This window comes from Megalobrama amblycephala, linkage group LG18, assembly GCF_018812025.1.
Source record: "Megalobrama amblycephala isolate DHTTF-2021 linkage group LG18, ASM1881202v1, whole genome shotgun sequence".
Taxonomy (NCBI): domain Eukaryota; kingdom Metazoa; phylum Chordata; class Actinopteri; order Cypriniformes; family Xenocyprididae; genus Megalobrama; species Megalobrama amblycephala.
In genome coordinates, this window is record NC_063061.1 from 31,234,888 (window position 1) to 31,260,980 (window position 26,093).

At 38.2% G+C, this 26,093-nt stretch overlaps 1 protein-coding gene across 1 annotated transcript; it reads right to left on the reverse strand.

Moving 5' to 3' along the window:
* Positions 1-3,468: 3,468 nt before the first annotated feature.
* On the reverse strand, positions 3,469-22,742 carry crb2a (crumbs cell polarity complex component 2a). Its single transcript, XM_048167013.1, has 13 exons — positions 22,372-22,742; positions 9,838-10,497; positions 9,116-9,311; positions 8,744-8,883; positions 8,491-8,661; positions 8,124-8,237; positions 7,075-8,043; positions 6,161-6,741; positions 5,845-6,010; positions 4,790-5,660; positions 4,156-4,272; positions 3,929-4,055; positions 3,469-3,806 (listed from the first exon to the last, which is right to left on the reverse strand). The coding sequence occupies exons 1-13, from the start codon at positions 22,439-22,441 to the stop codon at positions 3,585-3,587; spliced, it is 4,404 nt and encodes a 1,467-aa protein (XP_048022970.1). The 5' UTR covers positions 22,442-22,742; the 3' UTR covers positions 3,469-3,584.
* Between the last annotated feature and the right edge of the window lie 3,351 nt (positions 22,743-26,093).

Below are 26,093 nucleotides of genomic sequence, written 5' to 3' on the forward strand. Positions count from 1 at the left end.
CAAGCACAAATAATCATGCATCCAACCTTTACTCCATTTACACATTTAAACACAAACACCTTTATTAAACAATTTTTGCACATTTACACATTCAAATATATTCCTAAAATGATGTTGCAGTTCACACTGTACAGTTTAGTTTTAGTAATTCCTAAGCATGCATTTGAAAGAAGCCAGACTGATATGCAACAGACCAGAAAACAAAAATTATAGCCACAATTTACACAACTTGCATTCAGCATTTAGGCATCAGCAAGGAATTGTTCTTGTATTTATCTCATCTCTCTTGTTTTATCATCATACACAGGCAGAATTTTATTTCACCACTCATTGTGTTCATGTTTGCATGTGTATGCAGAGGTAAGTGTGTATAAACATTGGTGTTGGTGTTTGTTTATATCTTTAGTAGTCTCACACACTGGTATGTGTATAAACACATTGCTAAAAAAATGTGAAGTGCAGTGATTGTCAAATAGTAAAATGTTCACAGTTTTTCCAATGAAGGTCTCGATCAGATTAAGCTGCGTTCACATTTTTGTTGGAATTACTGTAATTATAAAATGACTGCTGCTCAGAGATTCTAGTCAAAGCTATTTGTCTTGCGACTCCATCCATGACAGATATAGCTCCACGTGAAGCACTGTTGTCATTGATAGCAAAAAATGTAATCGCTATATTAATTTCTCTTTGCAGTCTCAAATAGTAATTAGTCTTTTTGGTTCTTATATGACATGAGTTCAACAAAGACATGAATAGTTTTTAGTAACTGTAAATGCATAATTCGAGTAATTCTGACACAATGTGAATGCAACAATTTTGTAGGCAAAACCAGAAAAGTTATGCACCAAAAGGGACAGAACGGTAAGAAAATGCATTACTTTAAAGGGCTAGTTCGCCCAAAAATGAAAATTATTCCATGATTTACTCACCCTCAAGCCATCCTAGGGGTACCGTAAAACTTCAAATAATAGCCGAGTCCCAAATAGACGCCTGTCTCTTTTAAACGCCTGGTGTGACGACAGGTTTGGGTAAATAAAGGCCGGTCTCAAATAGAGGCCTGGTCTGTTTTTTTAGTATCGGGTTGCTTGCGCGCGCGCGTGTGTGTGCGAGGGAGAAAGAGGAGATAATATATTTCATTAACTTCGGGATGTTATCATTAGGTATGTGGCCTGACAGTAGCTTCTGATGGAAGTGAGGATCACCTTATCCATTGTTTCAAAGAGGGAGAGCCGTGCGCATCTGGGCGAGAGCTGTTAGTGCAAGCAAGGCAGGCAGAGTTAGCGGAGGCTGGAGAGGGAGAAGTGGAGGAGAGCGACGTGGAGGAGGAATTCGCCAATGAACTTGTAATTGAGGATCGCGGGGATGATGATAGTGATGAATAGAGTAATTTTCTATCACATGATTGCAGTTGTTTTACAGGGTAGCCTTCATTCTTTCTTGTTGATATGTTTCGGGCAACAAGTTCATATGCTCGATGGATTTTAGCGGTAACTTATATTGTTCTGCCCATTGCTGTCACATCGTTTCGTTTTTTATGCTGCCAATAATCTAAGACATTTCTGACACTAAATTATTTGTTAAACACATTCGTTTAGGGGTAACTTGTATTGTTCTGCCCATTGCGGTCACATTGTTTCGTTTTTTATGTTTATTTTTTATGCTGCCAATAGCCAAAGACATTTCTTACATTAAATGATTTGTTAAACACATTCAAATTAATTATAAATAAAACGTAATATAATGTGGTAACCTCCTACTGTCATGCTTGAACATCTCAACACTAAATTAAAGGCCTGTCTCTTATAGACGCCTGTCTCAAATACAAGCCGGTGCAGTTCGGCGATTTGGGTAAATAGAAGCCCGGGCTATTATTTGAAGTTTTACGGTATATGACTATCTTCTTTCAGAAGAACACAATCGGAGATATATGCCATGACATTCTACACTACACCATGACATACAATGCGCAGTACGTCATGTTATTGTGTACTACGTAGCGGAAGTTTACGCGTTTTTGACGTACATCGAATGTGTATGGCTGTCGTGCCGGAAACTCATTATTTTACTTTATAATGTTTTAAATAAGGATACTTGTCTTACACAAACGCATCAATTCGCTTCAGACGGCCTTTATTAACCCCCTGGAGTCGTATGGATTCTTTTTTTTTTTTTATGGATGGATGGATGCATTTTTTTTTTGTCTTCAGATTTTGGGTTACCATTCACAACCATTATAAACCTTGGAGGACTAAGGATTATTTTTAAATATATCTCTGATTGTGTTCGTCTGAAAGAAGATAGTCATATACACCTAGGATGGCTTGAGGGTGAGTGAATCATGGAATAAACAAAGCATTTTTGGTGAACTATCCCTTTAAGGCCATTTTTACACCTGGCATTAAGAAGCATTTTCGTCAATCTGATCACATAAGGGTGGTGATAAATACTGCTGTGAATGGGGGCTAAAATGTTTTGAGCTTGTCTATTTTCGAACACTTCCAGAGGTAGTCAAAAATGCATTCAGCTGGATTGCTTTCGTAGTGTAAACGTTCATGTTGTTGAATGACCACAAAAGACAAAAGGAAACTTTTTCGGCTGAAGAAACCAAAGTTTGGTGTGTAGACGAAAAACATACCAAGCACAATGTTTTCACCACATTCAGCGTGGTCTTGCGGATGTCAGAGCAGAAATGAAAACTGGTCTGCGTATGTTGTTCTGCCATCTCCTTTTGTGTTCATATGTAAATTGCACAAGCTTATTTTGTCCATTAGATCGAAAGATCTGAAAAAGCCAATACATTTACCCACCCATAGACCCTCCCCTCAAGGAAATCAGGACAGAAGTGGTCGAAAGCAGACAAAAGAGATGGATTAAAAGGTGTAAACAAGAATTCATCTCCCTTGTGATCAGATCGACCAAAACGCATCTTAATACCAGGTGGAAACAGAGCCTAAAGGGTAACTTGTTTGTTGTTCCACACCCTTGCTAAATGCTAATTTATGGCTAACTATTCACATTGGCATGAATATGAAGCCACATTCCTTTGTGTCAGTTATCATATCCAGTGTTGCCTACAGCAGAAATAGTAGCTAGTTAACACAACAGTCTTGCTACAGATAGCATACCTTGTACATTCAAATGCTGTGGAAAAAATATATACATACCTGTACACATTTTCAAAATGTTGCTCGATCCATCATTAGCACTATTTTTAGCGCTTATCTTTGAGAGGGATTTGTTTAAGATTTTAAATGCTGTGGGGAGAATGTAAACTCATATTTTCACCTCTTTACTGTATAATACTGTTATCAGTCATTCAGGCATATAATGCCATGAGGTAAAGAATCACAAAGTCCAAGTTCTAGACTTGACTAGACTTGAGAGAGTTGCTGGTTAAATTCCAGAGTTGTTGAAAAATCTGTAGTGAAAGATCAACCATATTTAATGCTTTCATTTTTCCCATTTTCATTTTTCCTCTTTAGGTTGCTTGTTTGATGTAGCACTTGCTTTTTATTCCATAATACCACATAGTCTTGGAAAGGTCCGCTATAGCTCCATATAGTCACTGTTTTTGTGTTCATATCTCAAATCAGACGCTCTTCAGGTGGTACTTTCAGCATGCTATCCATCTCCAGGCGTGCACCTGCAACTTCCTGATGGCTTGGGGAATACGTTCCTTCTGATTGTCGCTTCCTGCGTGCTGTCATTAACATGAAAATGAGACCAATAGCCACCAAGAGGATACAGCCACATGCCAACGGAACCGCAATCGCCAGCCATGGTATATGATCTTGCTGAGCCTGCTTCTGCAGAGAGAGATTCAAATTGTTATTGTTGGAAGGCATAAATATAGCAAAATAACACTACTGAACTAATTTGCATTTGCTCTGAAATTGCATGCTTATTATTATACTCAGTGTTTACTTACATTTGTTTCACAGAACTGGCCACTGAATCCTACTGGACACAAACACTGAAACCGGTTCAGCCGATCCAGACACGAACCACCGTTTAGACATGGGCTAGATGCACACTCATCCATTTCTCTCTCACATCTGTGAAAAAAACAACAACATATGAACACTTAGTCTTCTATATCAGTATTTGTATATTCAGTTCATTTCTATTGGATAAGGATGTAAGTTTTAATTCCACCTGTCTCCTGTGAATCCTGGAGGGCAGGTGCAGTTTGCCCCCCACTGAGTGTCATGACAAATGCCATCATTTTCACATTCAAAATCCAGTTCACATTTAAGAGGAGGATAGTTATACCTGATGCACAAGAATACAAACAAACAAATGCTCAAACTCCCAACACTTGGAACAGTCCCAGACAGATAAGGATGCATTCTCACTGGTTCATTTAAACTCAGGTAATAAGAAATAACTGTGAAATAAAGAGGGACATTTGGGAAAATGGATAGTTAACTTTTTTATGGTTTTCTACTGGCATTCATTAGTATTTACAATTGCAAGTAGGTTTGCATTTTGCTTGTCTCTGTGAAGGCCACATTATAACCCTGTTCTCTGTTCAATTGAGTGGAAGGGCCACTGTCCTGCAGAGTTTAGCTCAAAACATGTTCGAACTGACTTACCTGCAATTTTCTAGTAACTCTGAAGACTTTGACTAGCTTGTTTAGGTGTGTTTGATTAGGTTTGGAACTAAACTCTGCAGGGCAGTGGCCCTCCAGGATCCTATTTGAGGAACCCTGTTATATATACTGTAAATGGTGTCTAAGATACCACTGAGCCAAGTCTTGTCATCAAAGTGTGATCAGTAGGAACTCACTGACAACGTTGTCCGCTGTACTTAGGTGGACAGATACAGGTGTAGTCATTAACTCCATCCACACAGGTTCCCCCGTTCTTACACTTCGATCCTTTGCAGTCGTCTATGTTTTCCGAACATGTAGGTCCAGCATATCCTGGGTGACACAAGCAGTCAAACCCATTAAACTTGTCCTTGCATTTGCCATGGAGACAGGGTCCTGAGACACACTCATCTGTTTCTTTCTCACAGGTGATCCCTTCCCAGCCGGCTGAGCACTGGCAGCTAAAGGTATTGAAGAGATCCACACATGTACCTCCACGCCTGCAAGGATGAGAGTGGCACACTGGAGCCCCAAAGCACCCTATGCGCACACGCTCATCTTGTCTCCGCCAAAACCTAGATGTTTGGGGTGATTTGGCATTGTCTACAAATGGAAGATGCACCTCACCTACTCTGACAGCACCTAGACATCCCGTGTACGTCTCTGCCAGTGCAACCTCACTTGACAAGTCTTTAAGAAAACTTAAACTACCAGCAAGCACTGGGGCACTGCTACCATCGATGATGCCATCTACCAAAATCAACCACTGTGATGCATCATGCTCTGGGTTGGCCATGCCAACAAGCAGGCGATGCCAGGTTCCATCTGCAATGTGTCTCTTTCCAGAGAATGTCACTGGTTCCACACTGTTCTCTGTATGAAGCTCCACATAAATGGCTGAATCCAACAGACCAATCAGTAGAAGTTCCGCCCCTCTCCATGCACGAAGTAACACACCATTTCCCTGCCTTGTACGGAGCTCCATGGTAACGTTGGTAACTGGGTCAACTAGAGATCCCTTAGCACTGTAGTGTAAGGGTGTATTGTCGAAGGTTGCATTAGCAATGCCTGGTAAGACAAAAAAAGTTGTATTGCAATTTATATGTACTATATTTTTTTAACATACATTTATATTTACTACTCGATTATAAACATCTATACATTATTAATATTTATTAATTTTGCCAACAGGATGTTCAGGAAGCAACCAAGAAACAGGCAAATATCAGCTAAGTGTTTAAGATAAGCATACACTCAAAACCATCCAACAGATCCACGCAGCGTCCACCATTTACGCACGGGTCGCTGACACACCAAACTCTGGTTTCACATGTTTTTCCAGTGAAATCCCGTGGACAAGAACAAGTAAAGTCATTCCATGTGACTGTACACTTTCCACCATTCAAGCAAGGCTCCACCTGCAAACCAACCACACAACATCAGCTCTTTCCAACTGTAATCATCAATGTACTAATGAAATGATCTATAATTATATTATTCTTATATATCTATAATTATTATTATCTAACCGATCTAATGAAATCAAAGCTCCATGTAAGTCTACGTACCTTGCATGTGTCATCACTCATGCAGCCAGGTAGCAAATTTTCTGCATCACTGGAAATATATATAGTCTCACTGAGGGTACTATTCCAGGCTTCCACATCCAGATGCACATCGTCTAGTCTCAGGTCCTGCAGGCAGCCCTTAAAGTGCCCACCCCAATCTGTTGCACCTTCTTCACCTGGAACTCCACCAACATACACCAGGTCTCCCTCCAGAACTTCCATGTCAGGCAGTGAGCCAAGTCCATAGTGCAATCCTCCATGGCTAAAGAACACCTGACCCTCCTGTATGTCCACCTGAAGCAGTGCCTTATCTCCATTACAGACAAACATTGGTGATGATAAGATGGGTGACTCTGCTACGGAGGTCACCTGTACTCGTCCCATTTCCAGGTACATGGTAAAATAAGGATAGTCTCCCTCTGTGTCCTGAAGTCCTGCCCTTCGTAGCTGAAATAATAATCCATTTGTTTTAAGCGATCGTAGGAAGAATGAGACACTAAAGTTCCTGCCGATATCAGACAGCAGTTCAAATGCAAGAGAGCTTGTAGAATCCTCATGACCAAATGTCCAAGAAGAGAAATCTGAGAAAGAAAGAGAAATAAAGACAAAAGTCAAGTATGATAATGCGACAATGTTTTATTATTATATAAGTTTGGTTTCCTCTACACCAAAACTATTCAACTCCAGTCCTGGAGGGCCACCGTCCTATGTGCAGAGTTTCAGTCAAACCATAATCAAACATACTTGCCTGTAATTTCCAAGTAATCATCTTGATTAGTTTGATCAGTTGTGTTTGAATAGGGTTAGAGCTAAACCTGGCAGAACAGTTGCCCTTCAGCACTAGAGTTGAATACCCCAGCTCTACACATTACTACAGGGTCAGTGTTTTAGTGTATGAGCATGTGTATGCCCACCTTGGCTGCAGTCATGTCCATAGTGTGGTCTATAACAGTCACAGCGGTAGCTCGTCCAGAGGTCGACACAGTGCCCTTTTTGAGAGCAAGGATGTGGGTCCACCTGGCACCATTCTGGCTTTATACAGCCTAACTCTATGTTTGCCTCCTCATCTCCCAGATCATGCGGCAGGACAGGATGACCATCAACCTGTAGGTCCTCCATACAGCCCAAAAAGCTATGACCACTCAATGTAAGCTCCATGTACTCCTCTGGTACTCCACCAACATATACCTTTGTGAGGCTATTGTGGTTCAAGAAAGTTTCATGATATTCTGGTAGCTTGTCTTCAACTCTGCATGCTTGATTGTCACAGCCTGGACCTTTGACTTGAAGCACAAGTTTGATATCCTGTTTATCAATGCTCACCATTGCCTCATGCCAATCTCCGTCACTTACAAGCACTGGTAAATGTGCCTCAAGTGACCCTGCCTCCTTTGATATTGCCTTAGCAAGCAGCTCACCCCCAATAATCTCCAAGGATAGGAAGAGCTCAGCATTGCCACGAAAGAACAGCAGCATATCAGGCAGAGTGGTGCGGAAGCGCAGACCGACCCCCAGAGGGTGCTTGTGTTCTGTGTCTCTCTTTCTGCGCTCGAGTGGTGGAACCTCAATCAGAAAGAACCTCGGTGAGGAGAAGGAGAATGTGGTTGATGTAGAACATATGTCATCATAGAAACCAGGAGGACAAAGGCAAGTATGTCCATGTGTCTCTCCATCTAACCAAGGCAAGCAGGTGGCGCCATTTTGGCAGGCATGCTCAAGGCAACCAAGCAGCTGCACAGTGCATTGAGGACCCCCCCATGGCAGGTGACCATCCTCAGCTTCTGCACATTGGCACTTGTATTCAGCTACTCCATCTTCACATACACCTCCATTCAGGCAGGGGGAACTCTCACACTCATCTATATTAACCTCACACTCCACACCTGAGAAAGACAGATCAAAATTAACAATACAGATACAGACAAAGACACATGCAAACACTTTCCCATATGCAAACACTAACCTGCAAACCCCTCTGGGCATAGACACATGTATCCATTTACCAAATCCTTACAGCTTCCTCCATTGTGACAGGGCTCAGATACACACTCGTTTATGTTCACTGAACAGTTCTCTCCTGGGGAAAACAAATAGATAAACAAACGAAACAAATAAACAGCATGACAAAACTCTCATTAAGTAAAACATTGTGTCAGTACTTAAGTAACCTTGATCACCCATTCAGTCACATTTTTGGGTCACAAAATATTTAGGTTCAACTATTGAACAAGTTCTTAAAATAAAAGTGGTTGCATTGTCTGTGTATTGCTTTACTGTACTTTTGTCTGTGTATTGCTTTACATTTACATTTGTTTTTATGTTGCTGGTACCTGTATATCCTGGTTGGCACTGACAGACATAACCAGCGGCTGTGGCGTAGGTGAACTCCCAGTCTGTTTGCCAGAGTTCTGGATTTGATTTCTCAAAACATTCACCATCGTTCTCACAGGGAGTATCAGCACATTCATCTATATCCACCTCACAGTTATCTCCTTCAAAACCTATACACACATTAACATTGTTTCAATTTGTTGCAGAGTTAGATTAAAGACTTTAGTGCAATTTTGGACAAAGGAGTGCTACCTGGCCAACAGGTACAGTTGTAGTGGTTAATGCCTTCTAGACAAGTAGCTCCATGTTGGCAAGGATGTGATGCACACTCTGGAATATCCTCCTCACAGTGGTCCCCAATAAAACCAGTGCCCTCACATTCACACTCATAACTGCATACAAACACACACCAAATCAGACTATTTTAACTATCAGCATAAAATCTACTTTGCATTACAGCTTTTTCTGGCCAATAACCAACCACTTAGACAGGAAGAGACTGTCTAACTAAAATGTAACATTTGTTTTACTCACTGTAAGCGAAAAAAAAAACAATGGGCAATGCATGGACATGCCATTTGCATGACCCTGTTAGGCATTCCCACAATTCCAGAGTTCCGTTACCTATCAATGAGGTCGTGGCAGATTCCTCCATTTTGACATGGATCACTTTCACATTCATCAATATTGATTTCACAGTCTGAACCTTCAAACCCCTGCACACAGTCACAGGTGTACAGCCCCACTAGGTCATGACAGGTGGCTCCGTTTTGACAGGGATGTGACTCGCATTCATCAATCTCCATCTCACAGTTCACTCCTAAAGAGATTCAGAACACAACACATGACTTAAAACAGGGATATGCAACATCAGTCCTAGAGAGACTCCTGCAGAGTTTAGCTCCAATCCTAATCAAATACACCTAAACAAGCTAATCAATGTCTTCAGGATTACTAAAGCTACAGGCAGGTGAGGTTTTTTTTTCAGCATTGGAGCTAAACTCTGCAGGACAGTGGCTTTTCAGGACCGAAGTTGCCTACCCCTGACTTAACAAATCAGATGTCCAATAAAGAGCAGTTTACAACATGGCAACTACCAGTTATTAACTGCTGTCAACATCCATGTAGACCAGGAGTGCAGAGTTTAGTTCCAGCCCTAATAAAACACACCTGAATCAGCCAATCAAGATCTTTAGGATTACCAAAAACTTCCAGGCAGGAGTGTTTGAGCTAAACTTTACAGGACCTTGGCCTGTCAGAATAAGGATTGGGCACCCCTGCTTTAGACTGTTAGCAGACTGTTAGTGAGGAAACTAATGATGGGTTCACACACCCCCACAGATTACCTGTATATCCCAGCAGGCATTCACACAGGTAACGGTCTTTCCCATTAATACATGTTCCATTGTTCCAACAAGGTCTTGATGCACATTCATTTATGTCAATCTCACAGTTGTGACCTTGGTATCCAGGTACGCAGAAGCAGTGATACTTGTTGGCTCCATCCAGACAGATTGCACCGTTCTGACAGGGATGTGACTCACACTCATCCAGGTCCTCTTCGCAGGTCTCACCACGAAAACCGTCTGAACAAGTGCATTCAAATCCATCCACTATACGTCTACAGGTGCCATTGTTGAGGCAGGGTTCATCAACACAATCAGTTATGCTACGACTGCAGTCCTCTCCTCCGAAACCAGGTGGGCACAGGCATTTGTAGCCATTCAGCTCGTCCACACACTCAGAGAGGGCACCAACACATGGCCCACTTTCACACTCGTTGATGTCCTCTGGACAGATGTACTGCTCCGTGCCGGGTTCACTCACACACCCTTCACATTCAGCAAACACACAAGCGTTGTACAGCTCCTGACAGTCCCTCCCCATGTACCGTACTCCTTCCCGTGAACACAAACACACGTAATCGTCCATTGTATCCACGCATGTTGCTCCATTCTGACATGGTGAAGATGCACACATATCAGATGACCCGGAACAGAATATACCTAGAGAAAGAGAGACAGGATTTAATATGGTACCTCTTAGTGATGCATACCGCTTACGGGAAACCCAATGTAAATTCCAAGTAAAAGTTGAGTGTTTTACGATTGATAATACTTGGGGTTAGGGGCTTGATCCCTAAGCCTAAGTATTAAGTGTCCTACACCGTTTTTCCAATAGACATGAAAGAAGAGACATGAGAAAAGAGATTTCCTGCTACTTTTTAAGCAACAGTTGTCTGTTTGTCTTGTCAATAAAATAGGCAAATAAATCCCATAGACTTACTTTGAATGGCAAACATAAACCATATCTAGGGACCATAATGTCATAGAAACTTGGAGGTGGTTTCATTTGATTAGGCAGATAAGCAACCATCTAGCAACCACTTAGCAAACTGCAAACAACAACAACCACATAGAATCATTCTAATATAGTGATGGATAGTTTTGCATGTGCAAGCAATACTTATTTTCTTCAGAATATACCCTCTGAGACAAAGGTAAGACTGACATCAGTTAATAACAGGCCATTGATCCCAAACCTTAATCCTGGATAAGACAGATTGAGCCAAAGGAATAAAGAGAGAGAATCTATTCAAAGTCAGCATTACAAATACCAAGCCCATCTGTGAGGTTCAGAATTTTGTACATTTCTTAGTCATAACAAGACTTAAAAAAGTACTTTATTCCCTGAACTGAGAGATCCCCTTTAATTTGTGACCTTGTATGTTTGTGTGTATTGTAAATTGCATATTTTGTTTGTGCATATGAGTGTGATTTTTAGATCAGAATGTGGTGCGGAGCATTCATGGGGATTTTCTCGTGCAAATCGACCAATCGCATGAGAGCTCTTTGAGTCATTCCAAATTCCTGTTATCTGCATGACCTCGACCCTCAACCCCCACTGCGCGTCCAACTCAGATCCATTAGTGTGGCCCACCCATCCTTAACCCTTGTGGGGCCCCTCGTCCCCCTAAACACTCCCCCACCTTCTCTCAACCACTTTGCTGCCCTGGCCCCCTCAATGTCGCTTTGATCAGACCTTCATCCCAAATATTCATTCAGGCGGAAGATATTAATGAATGGGCAAAAGGAATGAGTTGTTGTGCGTCTGAGTCTGTGTGCGCATGTTGAGCATTGTCTGTGTGTAGCAAGGCAGTGTAGCAGGAATGGAGCAGCGTTTTGTGAAAATAAGGTGAAGCGTTGAAGGGGTTTATATAGTACAGAAGTGTGTATGTAAGTGTCAACTTTTGCTGTGTTTGTGGGAACCAAATGTCAAGGTTAAAACATAACTCTTAAACTTTTTTTGTTATAGGAAGGTCACATTAAAACTGAAAACAATTTTTAGGTATTGATTATAATATTTTAACCTTGTCTCAGACTTTGCCAAAAGCCAAAATATCAAAATAATATTAATATTACAGTGTGTTCTTGGTGGTTGCTTACAGGTCAAATAAACAGTTGACCTAAATCAGTTTTTCAGACTTCTGGACCCACTGTACATCATTAGAGCTGCAATGTATTTACCCAGACACTTTAACCAACATGGAAGTGTTACTTTTAGAACAGAAACATTTTATCTGTCTCAGAACACAGACTGTTCTTACATAACACAACTATGAGCTTACACACTGATCTTAGAGTGAACACACTCACATTGATCTTATAATGAACATGTGGCTTACACAATGATCTTAAAGCAAACAAAACAAACAAGTGGACATTTTTTCAGAGTAATCTCAGAGTGCGCAGACGAAATGCAATAAATCTGTTATCTTGCTTTCGGAGGCAGATGCTGCTGTTTAGGAACATACCAAAGAATGATACCAAACCACTTTGATGACAGATTTTGCTCAGGCATTTCAGAACAACCAAAACAGCATTCAGACGTTGTGCAAAAAAGATGGGTTAGTCTAGTTGTGTCATCCCATCTCGCAAAATCACGGGAATTTTTTTGATGCGCATTGAGGTAAAGGGTAGAGTGGGAGAAAACGCCCCCCCTTAAGACTTTGACATTTTTTTCTATGAAACAAAAGTTAAATGTGTCCAGAATAGTTATCATAGTTTTAGTGACAATTACATAAATTATAAACCAAGTATGAAAAAATGTCCAGAGTTTTCATGTTATTAGATTTTTAGCAATAAAATAAATTTGTATCACTCTGTCAAAACAATTTTCTTTATACATTTACAACAAAATCAGAGTACAAGCATGACTATTACCACCACAACTAAAATAAACTAAATCAGTAATGAAGTCTGAACCATAACCAATAATTATGAATTACAAAATTAATAATAGACTATTTGAAAAGTATTGTTATCTGATGATGTTTGAAAAAAAATGGTCATTCAAAATATAAATATATTTTCCTCAAATTAAATGTACTTCATAACTACAGGCCTTACTATTCTCATGTTATATATAACTGTGTTTTGCAAACATCATGCTTTAAAACACTTATTTTCTTACTGCTGAAAATCAATTACCGTGAAATCCGTTTTCTCTGAAGTACGTTGCCAGTGAAAGCTTCACAAGTAAATACTTCTACATCACTCTTGTCATGGTAGTCCATAGCTACAACAAAAACTTATCTTGACTCAATTTAGTGGTTATTTTGGGAAAAAACAGTAGGGGGGCATTTTATCCCAAGGGGGTGTTTTCCCCCACTCTACCCAATGTGTTTCCATCATAGTTTATGATGGATAAAAAAATTATCTGACTCAAACAAGGGCATATGTTTTTGAAATTTTTGGAATTTATGTGCATCTTGCCGTTTCCATCCAGCAGTTTTTGATGCGATATTCCAAAATGCGCATAAAAATAGGTGGTTAGAAACATAGCTATAGGCCGGGTTTCCATTAAAGATCTGCACAAAACTTTTGCATTATTTTCTAAATGTCGATAAAAAACTATTGTATGCATTTCTATGGGGTTAGATTCCCGCCTAAAGTACTGCAGTCACAGATCAAAAAATAATAAGTAGCCATCATTGATTCATGCTTATTATTTTTTGATTCATGACCGCAATACTATTGGCGGGAATGTAACCCCATACATTTCCATTAACTGATGTTATGCGACTAAAACAAAATTCCAAAAATCAGACACTGCACTAGACATTATTTTTAATCGTATGAGACGTAGGAGTGTTATCCAAGAATTAATGGCAAGCAAAGCCCCTTATAATTGGGAGAGGCCAAGTATGAGGTTTTTCTGGGTGTTTCTACCTCAAATCTGCTGCGAGGTGTTGATAAATTGTGGCATTTTTTTGTTTAGAATCCAGTATTCCCATAATTCTTTTGTCTTTTATGAGTTTAATAATGAACTCTGTCTCCTCTTCTGTCCAAACATACCACACCATCTTTAAAGAATGATAGACTTTTACGCACGACAGGTGACCTGTAAATGCAAAAAAAAAAAAAAAAAAAAAAAAATGCAGTTTTGTGAAATATTCCTTTTTCGAATGTTTGAGAAATTGACGTGTTTACCTATAGTTACCCTGTTCATGCAAAACGACTGATGTGTATGTAGACTGTGTATCCACCATATTTTATTATTTTTAGGTAAGAACAGGCACGGCCATTTGCAAATTAAACGTATCTGGCTTCCGGTGTCATTCTCTTCCAGTTATTTTTAGCTGTACAAAACAACTTACTTCCGCATTGAAACATAAGGTGGATAGGTTGCAGATATGTCTGACACCCACACAAGCATTCATTCCCCACCCCCGGCCAAGGAAAACAAGCTCCACTCAGACTGACCCAGCAAGCGTCCACTGAGTGGGTCTCAGTTTCCATAGATACTGCTAAGATAATTTGGCCCTGAGACGAAGAGATTCTGACCTCTTTGACCCCAGATCCACCTCCTCTCTTCTCTCCTTTCCTTTTATTTTCCGTCTTTCTCACCACCTTAGATCTCTTTAACGCTCATGTCATTTCCTGTCAGGATAGTGTGATAGGTAAAGAAGATTTCCCAGCTCAAGCTGCCATAGACATGAAGGGTCACTGAGGCAGATGGTGCATAATGATGCCAGTCACAAGCGTCCAGTCCATTGACGGCAGACATGCGTGAAGTGCCTCTTCTAGTTTTCTTTTTTACTTATCTCCCTCAAACTCTCTCCTTCCTGTTACTGAAGGACACTGATTATCTGCTCTGGCCTCTGCTAACCTGTGTGTTGTACCGAATGTTTACAGAAAATTAAAGTGGATTACGCTGTCTGTACCTCATTTAGCTTACGTACTCTCACACAAACACGTGTGCTTAAACACTCTCACTGACTGAACCTTTAATTCAGAATATTTGTATTGTCTGCTCACATGTTGGACCTTGGATTTCATTAACATTTCAGATTAAATCGTTTACTTTATGTCATGTGCAGTGAAAAGACTCAATTTAAAGTTTATTTGATGCTGCGTACCAACAGAGAGAAAAGAGCGAGTAGGCCAAAGTATTCACATTCTTAGCTGACCGTAATCCTCTCAGAGTGGTGTGTGTAAAACAGGACAGCTTTAGGTTAGTCTACACTACTAAGCTAGACAGCTTTTGTAACCGTAGGATACAATTCTGTGCCACCTTATGCCACCAAGAGATTCCAGAGGGTTTTTCTTATTAGCATAACCCTGTGTCAAATACAGATACTGCTAGTCTGCTAGTTTTTTTAGACACCTTTTGGTTCAAAAGCAAGTGGTTGCCCATATTTTAATGGCCGACAACGATAAGTTGTGCTGCTTAATATTTTAGTGTAAACCTTATTGATTTTGTGGATACATTTTTTTCAGGATTCTTTGATGAATAGAAAGTAAAAAAAACAAAAACAGAATTCACTTGAAAAACAGAAATCTTTTGTAACATTTTGATTGTCTACTGTCACTTTTGATCATTTTAATGTGTCATTTCTTCTCATAAAAGAATCCTGAAAAAATCAATGTTTCCACAAAAATATTAAACAACAACTGTTTTCAACATTGATAATAATAAATGTTTCTTGAGCTGCAAATCAGCATATTAGAATGATTTCTGAAGGACTAAAAACTAGAGTCATGATGCTGAAAATTCAGCTTTGCATCACAGGAATATTTCACTCGATTCGTTTGGTCTGATCGCGCTCTGACAGCGGCAGTGATGTCTCGCATACTTCAATGAGCGCGAGACATCACTGCCGCTGTCAGAGCGCGATCAGACCAAACGAATCGAGTGATGAATGCGGTTGGACATAGTGGTGTATTAGAGGTAAAAAATGATATAAATACTGTTCGGTTTCTCGCACAAACCGATCGTTTCGTGTCTTAGGACATCAATGTGTCGTCACGAGCTGCAGGGTTTAATTTGGACTTGTCTATGCAAGTTTTATTTACTCTTATAGTAGAAGTTCCCATCCACTAGCATTATTTGACTGACAGTCGGCAACGGTTGGAGTTAAAAATCATCATTTGTGTTCTACTGAGGAAACAAAGTCACCTACATCTTGGATGCGCTGGGGGTAAGCAGATAAACATCAAATTTTCATTTTTGGGTGAACTATCCCTTTAAAGGTGCAATATGCAAGATTTCTGTCCGCTAGAGGTCGCTAGAGGCCTATTCAAAACAAAGGCGTAGCTCGATGACGGCAAGTTTGAGCGCGGGATCTTGGGACATGTGGTCTTCACATCACAGACGGTGGAAACAATTGGGATAGGACTCGGGAAGAGATCATGTTCATGGATGCGATTATTAACGTTACTGTAGTATGAAGCAGAGCAGGACCGAGTGTTGTGGGAGCTGAACGAGGCCGCTGGAGCGACTGCACAACACATGCCTCACGAGCAGCGGGACTTTTATTATGACAGTCGCCGGTGCCGCTTCCGCTTATCCGGCCACGAGTATGAGGTAACACAGCTCTGTTTATCATATTAGATACATTTGAGAGTGTTGAAAATGATGTTATAACATTACTCTGTGCGTTCGAGACACTGTTGCACACTGCAGTAAGATAGATCGATTTTAGAATATCATATTAATAAATGCAGAATGGCTTGTGTTGATAAATGCCATGCAATTCATTTTAAAACGTATTGTATGATGGAGAAAATTCTGTATTACTGTTTCTAAAAATAAAGCTGCATCTGATTATGCTATGTTAGCTACTTCACAAAATAGTGTTTTTCTCTGAGGCATGGTAAAAGCATGGTACTCGCAAAAAAATTAGATTTAAACAATAAGAATAAACGCTATATAACAATAATTAGTTTTCTGTCTGTAAATGTAACCAAACAGTTGTTCTCTTGCATATTAAAACATGTAATATATTAAAGCGTCTTGGGAGTTTCCATGGTTTCTACAAAATAAAACCGGAAACCGAGGGTACCGTGGGTATGACGCAATTGACAGGCGACTCCTCACACGTCCCGGAGCCTTGGTTAAAATTGCAATTTTCTCACGATTTACAAATAGTTGGAAACATTTGGGATATTGTAAGTACTCAAGTGAACAAAATATATAACACTGGCCTATAGGGGTCTTTGGATATTTCACTGCAATATTATATATTGCACCTTTAAGTTAAAAATATACTTAAAATATACGCAACCCCAAATAAAAAAGTAAATATGTACTTCTTTACCCACTGCAACTATATCAGACTGCTAGCAATAGGAGCTTGTCACCTTTTGATCTGGTCATGTTCCATTCATATGCATATTTGTATTCTCTTAAATGTGACCTCGTAGGAATGTGGAAAGCACCCAGATGTGACGCGTTTAAGTTCGATGTGGAGACAGGCTGTAGTGTTTCTGATTATACAGACTTTAACACTGAGGTTTCACAGAGATCTGAGAGTCTCTGGCATCCTACGGCCGACGGAGACATTCTCCTGACATCTGTCTTGAGCGCTAAGTCTTACTTGTGTCAGTGTTTAAGGTTATCTGTGCGAGACCGCTGGAAGAATGTTAGCCATGCAAGTTCTAAGAGTTAAACTGCAAGCACTGATACTGACTGTCAATCAAGAAGAACTCCTCCCCTTTTGTTTACATCACTGTCAATCATCCCTGTTTGTGTCTTACTTCCTGCTGTGAGTGGGCGTGATAGGTTAGTTTTACAATTTTAGGGGTTACAGATTGTTTTAGAGGGGTCAGGTGGGGAAACTGGATCTGTATGTGTGTGTCTTCATGCTTTTTGAGTAAAAAGATGCAAAACTGACACTAGTGTTTTTTTAGTATAATTAAGAAACCATTATAGGTTTTATAAAGTATTTTTGTTGTTTTTGTCATTTTTATATATATTTAAAAAATGTGTATAGAGTTTATTCATTTTTGTTTTAGTTTTTTTAGTACATCAAGTGCATATATATATATATATATATATATATATTATTATTATTATTTCAAGCAACAGTTTTTTATGTTTGTAGTTTTAGTTTCAGTTAACTATAATAACCCTGTAACACACTGTATGGATCTTAAGAGCTCAACTGTCAATGACTGTGAAATTTGTCAGGGTTAGTGGCCCAGTCAGATGGGGAGATCATCGTATGTGATAACACTCCCTTAATATGCATCTGTCCAGAGATATGAGTGAGAATGGATGGGTTACAGAAAGAATGACAGTAAGAGGGCAGTTGGGAAGTGTGTGTGATGTGTGACAGGACTTTGTGATAACCTGTGGTCTGTTTATTTTCACAGGCGCAGGAGAGGTGTGCAAATGTTTGTTTGTATGTATGCAAGAGTAATTCTCTCCTGTGAACCTAAAAGTAAGGGTTAAATAAGAGTATTAATAGTTGTTCTTAGCATCAATTTGAACTCAGACTTAGCAAATCTCTCATTAGCTCTAGACTCAGACGCTAATTAGCTTTATTCCCCCCTGCACCTAAACCTAAGACACAACGTTTTAACCTTAAAGACTTTATAGGTGATGCTTTTGAGTGTTACGCCACATGAACATCAACACGAGGCTTTTAGCATTAGTTTCCAAAGGGCATTAGCTTTATTCCTCCACATAGATCTAAAAACAAAACATAATATCAGAATTTGAAAGAGTTTTATCAACTGAATTTGTGGCATAAAATCTATTAGCGCTTAAGTCTATAAACCTGGTCAGCGTCTGGAGAGTTTTTAATGCGGAAATGTGAAGCTTGTATTATTGTTAGAGCACATACAGTTGCAAGAAAAAGTATGTGAACCACTTGCAGAATCGGTGAAAATGTGAATAATTTGAACAAAATAAGAGAGATCATACAAAATGCATGTTATTTTTATTTAGTACTGTCCTGAGTAAGATATTTTACATAAAAGATGTTTACATATAATCCACAAGACAAAAAAATAACTGAATTTATTAAAATAACTAGGGCTGTCAGACGATTAATCGCGATTAATCGCATACAAAATAAAAGTTTGAGTTTGTATAATATATGTGTGAGTAATGTGTGTAATTAATATGTATATATAAATACACACAAATTAATGTATATATTTAAGAGAAATATGTTACTTATGTACAAAAAATGTATTTATATAAAATATAAATTATATAAAAATATAAATATAAATACTTGTAAATATTTCTCAAATATATACATGGATGTGTTTGTATTTATATATACGTAATAATTACACACAGTACACCCACATATATTAGGCAAACTCAAACTTTTATTTTGTATGCGATTAATCGTGATTAATCGTTTGACAGCCCTAAAAATAACTCATTCATAAGTATGTGAACCATTGATTCTCAATACTGTGTGTGGTTACCTAATGATCCACGACTGTTTGTTTGTTTTGTGATGGTTGTTCATGAGTCTCTTGTTTGTCCTGAGCAGTTAAACTGAGCTCTGTTCTTCAGAAAAATCCTCCAGCTCCTGCAGATTCATCAGTTTTCCAGCATCTTTTGCATATTTGAACCCTTTCCAGCAGTGTCTGTATGATTTTAAGATCCATCTTTTCACACTGAGGACAATTGAGGGACTCAAACATGACTATTAAAAAAAGTTCAAACATTCACTGATGCTCCAGAAGGAATCACGATGCATTAAGAGCCAGGGGGTGAAAACTTTTGGAATTTGAAGATCAAGGTAAATTGTATTTAATCTGTCTTCCGGGAAACATGTAAGCATCTTCTGTTGCTTCCGAAGGACAGTATTAAATGAGAATAATTGATATTTAAACGAAATAAGAAAAATTTGGACATCTTCATCCTGTTCAAAAGTTTTCACCCCCCGACTCTTAATGCATCGTTTTTCCTTCTGGAGCATCAGTGAATGTTTGAACCTTTTATAATAGTTGTGTTTGAGTCCCTCAAATGTCCTCAGTGTGAAAAGATGGATCTCAAAATCATGCAGTCACTGTTGTAAAGGGTTCAAATATGCAAAAGATGCTGGAAAACCTAAGAATTTTTGGGACCTGGAGAATTTTCATATACTTTTGAATGAGGTCATTTTCATAAATTCAGCTATTTTTTTGTCTTATGGATTTTTTTTTGTCTTACTAAACAAAAAATAACATGCATTTTGTATAATCTCTCTTATTTTGTTACAATTTTTCACATTTTCACAGATTCTGCAAGTAGTTCACATACTTTTTCTTGCAACTGTGTGTATATATATATATATATATATATATATATATATATATATATATATATAGGTGATTTTTTGAGCATTAATCCACACAAAAGCATTATTTATCAATGTTAGCATCAACACAAACTCCTGTAGCTAGTAAAAGCCTGTTTATATTATTAATATTATTATTTACTTAGTACATACAGTATATTACCCAAAACATTAATTGAACCCTCTATATAGGTTCACCGAAAAACGTTAGCATCAACGCAAGCTCCTCTAGCTAGCAGAATCTTGACTGTGAAAGTGCAGTGGACCTTGCTGTGTGAATTTATTCTTCCCTCTCTGTGTTCTTGTTAGGATTAGGGTTGGGGGCAGGGTCCATTGTAGACATTTTCATTGAAAAAGTCATGTGAATTCCAGAATCCCCCTCGTTTCCCTAAGCGCTTGATGTCACATTTGCATGCGTGATTTGACATGAACTATCAGCTCAGTCAGGGCATCAGACCAGTTTCATCCACTGTCTCTTGCTGAATTTCCCCAGTGACTCCCATTAGTCTATGCAAATACACCAGAGTTGTAGTGCTGTAATTGCATACAACACTTGACACCTAAACGGCAGGATCTGTGAGTCAGAACAGTGAGTTTTGACTAAGTAAAGTGTATATAATGTAAGTGCCAACCTTCCATTTCCATTTTATACAACACTTAGAACCAAAACTAACATTGACCAGAACAATAAGTTTTTACAGGTTTTGTTATTACTGTAACATTGCAATAAACTTCATTTAATATAATCTTTGTTCCAGTGAAACATACTAATGTTACTCTGGTTAATGTCAAACTCAAGTTAAAGTGCATATTAAGTGTTGTGTAAAATAGAAATGTTGGCACGTACATTTTCAGAACTATAAAAGTAATGTTTACACAAAATTACATGCATTCATTACTTTTATATTTATCTTCAAACAACCAACCACCAATACTTGACTCAAAACTTTAGTTTTGTTATTGTCCACTGAAATATTCCCTTGATATGTTCATCACAGAGTTAAATACTCAGAGACAGCTTGACCGTGCAGTCAGATGAAAGAGCGTTAAGCCTACAGGACGCAAAAGCAAACAGAGCTCGTTAAAAGTGCTTAACGCAGATTCCACCCGCACACAACGTCCAAATGACTCAGCCCTGGTGTCATGGCAACGGGAAACAATGGAACCCACCCCCAAAGTTTCTCTGCTTCAGACAGAGTCCTGAGAGCGGTGCAAAATCAGACTGGATGGATGGAAGGAGGGAAAATAGATGGGTAACCTCCCCCATACTCCCGTCGGTACCAGTCATATCCACTCCAGACAGGAGGAGGGACTCAAGTAACACTCCAGTGCACATCTTTGGGAGTCCCAGATAACAGAAAATGACCGCAACACTAATGCGAAAAAGAGTGCCAGGAATTCTGTCTCAGTATAAAACAGAAGAAAAATAGGCATGATAGAAGATATGATATTTTGTAAATGACAAAATTAACGCTCAGGGCTTAACATGCGCTTTTACATTAAAAATGTATTTATATATTTTCAGCGCAAAAGTCAACACCACACTCAGAAAAAGCTAAAGAGTGCTTATTAGTACCTCAAATGTACATATTGGTACCAAAAGTGAGTACCTAAATGGTACATATTGGAAACTTTTTAAAGGGTACAGCTTTTGTACCATTTTTTTCTGGTTGCCATGGCATTGCTATGTGGTTGCTAGGGTGTTCTGAGTGGTTGCTAGGTGGCTGTTTACAGGTACAAGTCAAAAGAGACCACCCTCACACTTTTGTCTCTAGATATAACATCATTACAAAACAATTGTAATATTTTTGTTTTTTATAGTGTGGAAAAAAGTACACACATTTGCTTTCATCTGCCTTTTTAAACAGTAAAGTTTGCAAAACAATAAAAAAGGGAGGAAGGGAGGCTGGTCCATCCAACCTGTTGCTTTTGACTCTAGCAGAGACATATATGATTAAACTGGGCCTTTCTCAGAATAAAACACACTTAAGTGACCAAATATTAGCAAAACATCACATTCTGATTATTTCTATCCCTAATTTTCTATAAATGATGTTCTGAACTGCTTTTAATGATCAGTGTTTCATTTTGGGAGACATTTTTTTTTTTTCACATGTAATAAGTTTCTTCTTTCATTTATGCATTGTTCAGTAAAAGTTATCATGTAAAAGTTAACTTGCATATATGTATTTATGAATATATATATATATATATATATGTTCATACAATATTATATCTTGTTTCCTACATCATTTCTCTAGGTATTGAGTGAGCTAGAGAGAGAACTCACCCCATTTGAACATCATCATGGTCAGTAAAAATGTCCCGGTGCATTTCAAATGCACTTTCCTGATCTCCATGGTGACGTGAGACGATCCAAACACACCAAGCTTAATATCTCTTTGAGACCTTCATAGTTGAGGCACCTTCAAATTAAACCTTCTTGGGGAACATCAAATGTCTGAGTTCCTGCATGATCCTCAAGTTGAAAGTCTGCTCTGTTGAAATTCTCTTTGGTCTCTTAATTCCTATAAGCATCAGGGTGTTTAGTTCATGTAAAGTTCCTCTGTCCAGCATCAGAGCGCTCAGGCTGAGAGCAGTGGCTCATTGTACATGTAGTAATGAGACTAACTCTCTCACCCAATCCCACTGTGGCTTACTACACTAATCACCCTGAGAGGGGAGGGGCCGGAAAACCAGAAGTGGACTTCAGCACCAGGACTGGTATGGGTTTACTTAGCACTTTGGGAATGAATGGAACTAATTCAGACAAACCAACACATAGGGACATCCAGAGATGTCCTCAATGATAAAAATGATTCATAAAGTTAAAAATGTTTTAATAACAATGATAACAGCTTAATAAAATGACAAAATGATGTCTACAAAAGGTTTCTGTGTGTGGTAGGTGTAGGGTTAGCATGTAGACAATATAATTTACTTAATGTGAAAGGTAATGTACTAACTTTTGTATCTGTGTGATTAAAAAAGTACATTTGTAAATGTAAATTTATCTAATGCAGTTGTAAATTTGTGTATCTGTTATGTCTTTTATTAGTTTAAATCTATTTCAAATTTATTCATTATCATTAATAATTTATCCAGAACCCACTTTTTCTACACTTTTGCAGGTGGACAGCAGACAACAAAGTGTCAGGTAAGTGTTATTTTAGTAATATATATTATTATAGTATTAATATTTTGAATTGGTGTTTATAAAACATTTTCACTTTTCACTTTGATTTTAGTTTGTTTTAGTAATCTTATGTGCTTTATGTCTTTAAGATTCCATTGTTAACACTAGTTAATTATATTACTTAACATGAACATTTCAACATTTACTAATACATAATTAAAATCAAAAGTTGAATCTGTTAATATTATTTAATGGACCTGAGCTGACATAAACAAAGTTATTTTTAAGTTATTATAAGCCGACATTAACAAAGATGAATAAATACTGTAATATGTATTGCTCATTGTTACACTGTAAAAAATAAATTTCATGATTTATCACATCATTATTTTTCTTTTGTCAAATCAACTTAGATGATTAATGTGGTTCAAATAACATAGTATTTTGAGTTTCTGTTGATTAAATCAATCACCTTCAATTGTATTAACTCAAATTTTTAAGTTCAATGAACTTAATAACTTACTTTTTTAAGTTAAACCAACAATTATTTTTAGATACAATTATATGTTAGTTACATTAAAAGGGACCTTATTATATAGTATTACCTATATATATATATATATATATATATATATATATATATATATATATATATATATATATATATATATATATATATATACTACACTACTACACATACTACACTAACCACAATAATAAAAGTTGGAAATCTGGATTTTGTTTTGTTAGAAAACACAGAGCCCAGCTGGATATTTTCTTTCACAAACCAAGACAATCAAAAAAGTTTCCTAAGTGATTCCCTGCTGATTTTTTCCAACAGAGTATAATGAGCTGGTGAGATCTCGTATCCTGCTGATTTCAGCTATCACATTTGCATTAGTCATTCAAGGCTGCATTTCTGTATACTTACTAAACCCACAACTACCTGTTTTTATAAATTATGCAACTTGTTGACCCAACACTAACCTCTGAATCATGTTATATTCTAAAAACATATTCAAGATTTTTTTTTTTAACTTCTTATTGGCTGTTTGAAGAGTTTGACGAAAACCCAATTAATGACAACACACACACACACACACACACACACACACACACACACACACACACACACACACACACACACACACACACACAAAGCAGATTTGCATTGTGTTGTCTGGGTTCATTTTCTGGTGGACTGCCAGTCACTGTGATGTAAGATGTTATTGGTGTGTGCTGTGAGAATTTTTAAGAAAATGTTTTGAAACAAACCCACTAAGCTTCTCGTGTTAAGTATTATATATAATATTATATATACCCCGAAAGAGTGATCAGGACCCTGATGTGAAGTGAAAAGGTCTTGTATCACCATGTTGAAAATTATACCCACTTACAGTACTACATGGCTGCTTATAAATATGCAATACAATTAACAAAACCTCTTGTTATAATCCTTATTTTCATGAAATATGATATAAAATATCAAATGTGTCTGTCTGCACAAGTTTTTCTAATGTTTGTTCTAACCTAGAAAACAATGTTTACTGTTCAGAAAAACACTCACTCTGTTCCTCTCACACTCATTTCATGTATCTGTGACTCATCACTCATTTTGTTTACAAGAGGAAATTTCCATACTGTTTTGTTCTCTGATCCAGGAATAGAGGTGACACGAGGTGTCCTATCTGCTTACGAGCATGTGTCAGTGTGTTATTGCTGCCCTTGAGATACAGATAAAGATTTCTCACACTCATTCGCATGCATCTAGCTGTCTTAAAGCTGTCTTTTTCAAAGCTTAAAGGGTTAGTCATCATTTACTCCTTCTCATGTCGTTCCAAACTCATAAGACTTGATGATCTTATGATCTTGACGATATGATGAACGAATTTAATTTATCAGTGAATGTACAGGTAAACAGAAACTGAAGCATGCTTGTTTAATGTGTGAGAACAAACTAAGTGAACACTAAATGAAATAGATGCTATTTACACTAAGTGCAAATATATATATATATATATATATATATATATATATATATATATATATATATATATACACACACACACACACAGGTGCTGGTCATATAATTAGAATATCATCAAAAAGTTGATTTATTTCACTAATTCCATTCCAAAAGTGAAACTTGTATATTATAATCATTCATTACACACAGACTGATATATTTCAAATGTTTATTTCTTTCAATTTTGATGATTATAACTGACAACTAAGGAAAATAATGTTGAGTCTGGCATGTCGCATCTTCCTCTTCACAATACCCCGTAGATTTTCTATGGGGTTAAGGTCAGGCGAGTTTGCTGGCCAATTAAGAACAGGGATACCATGGTCCTTAAACCAGGTATTGGTAGCTTTGGCACTGTGTGCAGGTGCCAAGTCCTGTTGGAAAATGAAATCTGCATCTCCATAAAGTTGGTCAGCAGCAGGAAGCCTGAAGTGCTCTAAAACTTCCTGGCATACGGCTGCGTTGACCTTGGACCTCAGAAAACACAATGGACCAACACCAGCAGATGACATGGCACCCCAAACCATCACTGACTGTGGAAACTTTACACTGGACCTCAAGCAACGTGGATTGTGTGCCTCTCCTCTCTTCCTCCAGACTCTGGGACCCTGATTTCCAAAGGAAATGCAAAATTTATTTTCATCAGAGAACATAACTTTGGACCACTCAGCAGCAGTCCAGTCCTTTTTGTCTTTAGCCCAGACGAGACACTTCTGACACTGTCTGTTGTTCAAGAGTGGCTTGACACAAGGAATGCGACAGCTGAAACCCATGTCTTGCATACGTTTGTGCGTAGTGGTTCTTGAAGCACTGACTCCAGCTGCAGTCCACTCTTTGTGAATCTCCCCCA

What these genes read in the sequence shown, in the direction of transcription:
- crb2a (XM_048167013.1), bottom strand. Translation starts at nt 22,441, where the DNA reads ATGGAGATCAGGAAAGTGCATTTGAAATGCACCGGGACATTTTTACTG. An exon ending in TGCCACGACCTCATTGATAG is followed by an intron (nt 8,884 to 9,115) that starts GTAACGGAACTC and finishes GTTTGTATGCAG; the next exon opens with TTATGAGTGTGAATGTGAGG. An exon ending in TCTGTTGGATGGTTTTGAGT is followed by an intron (nt 5,661 to 5,844) that starts GTATGCTTATCT and finishes TTGTCTTACCAG; the next exon opens with GCATTGCTAATGCAACCTTC.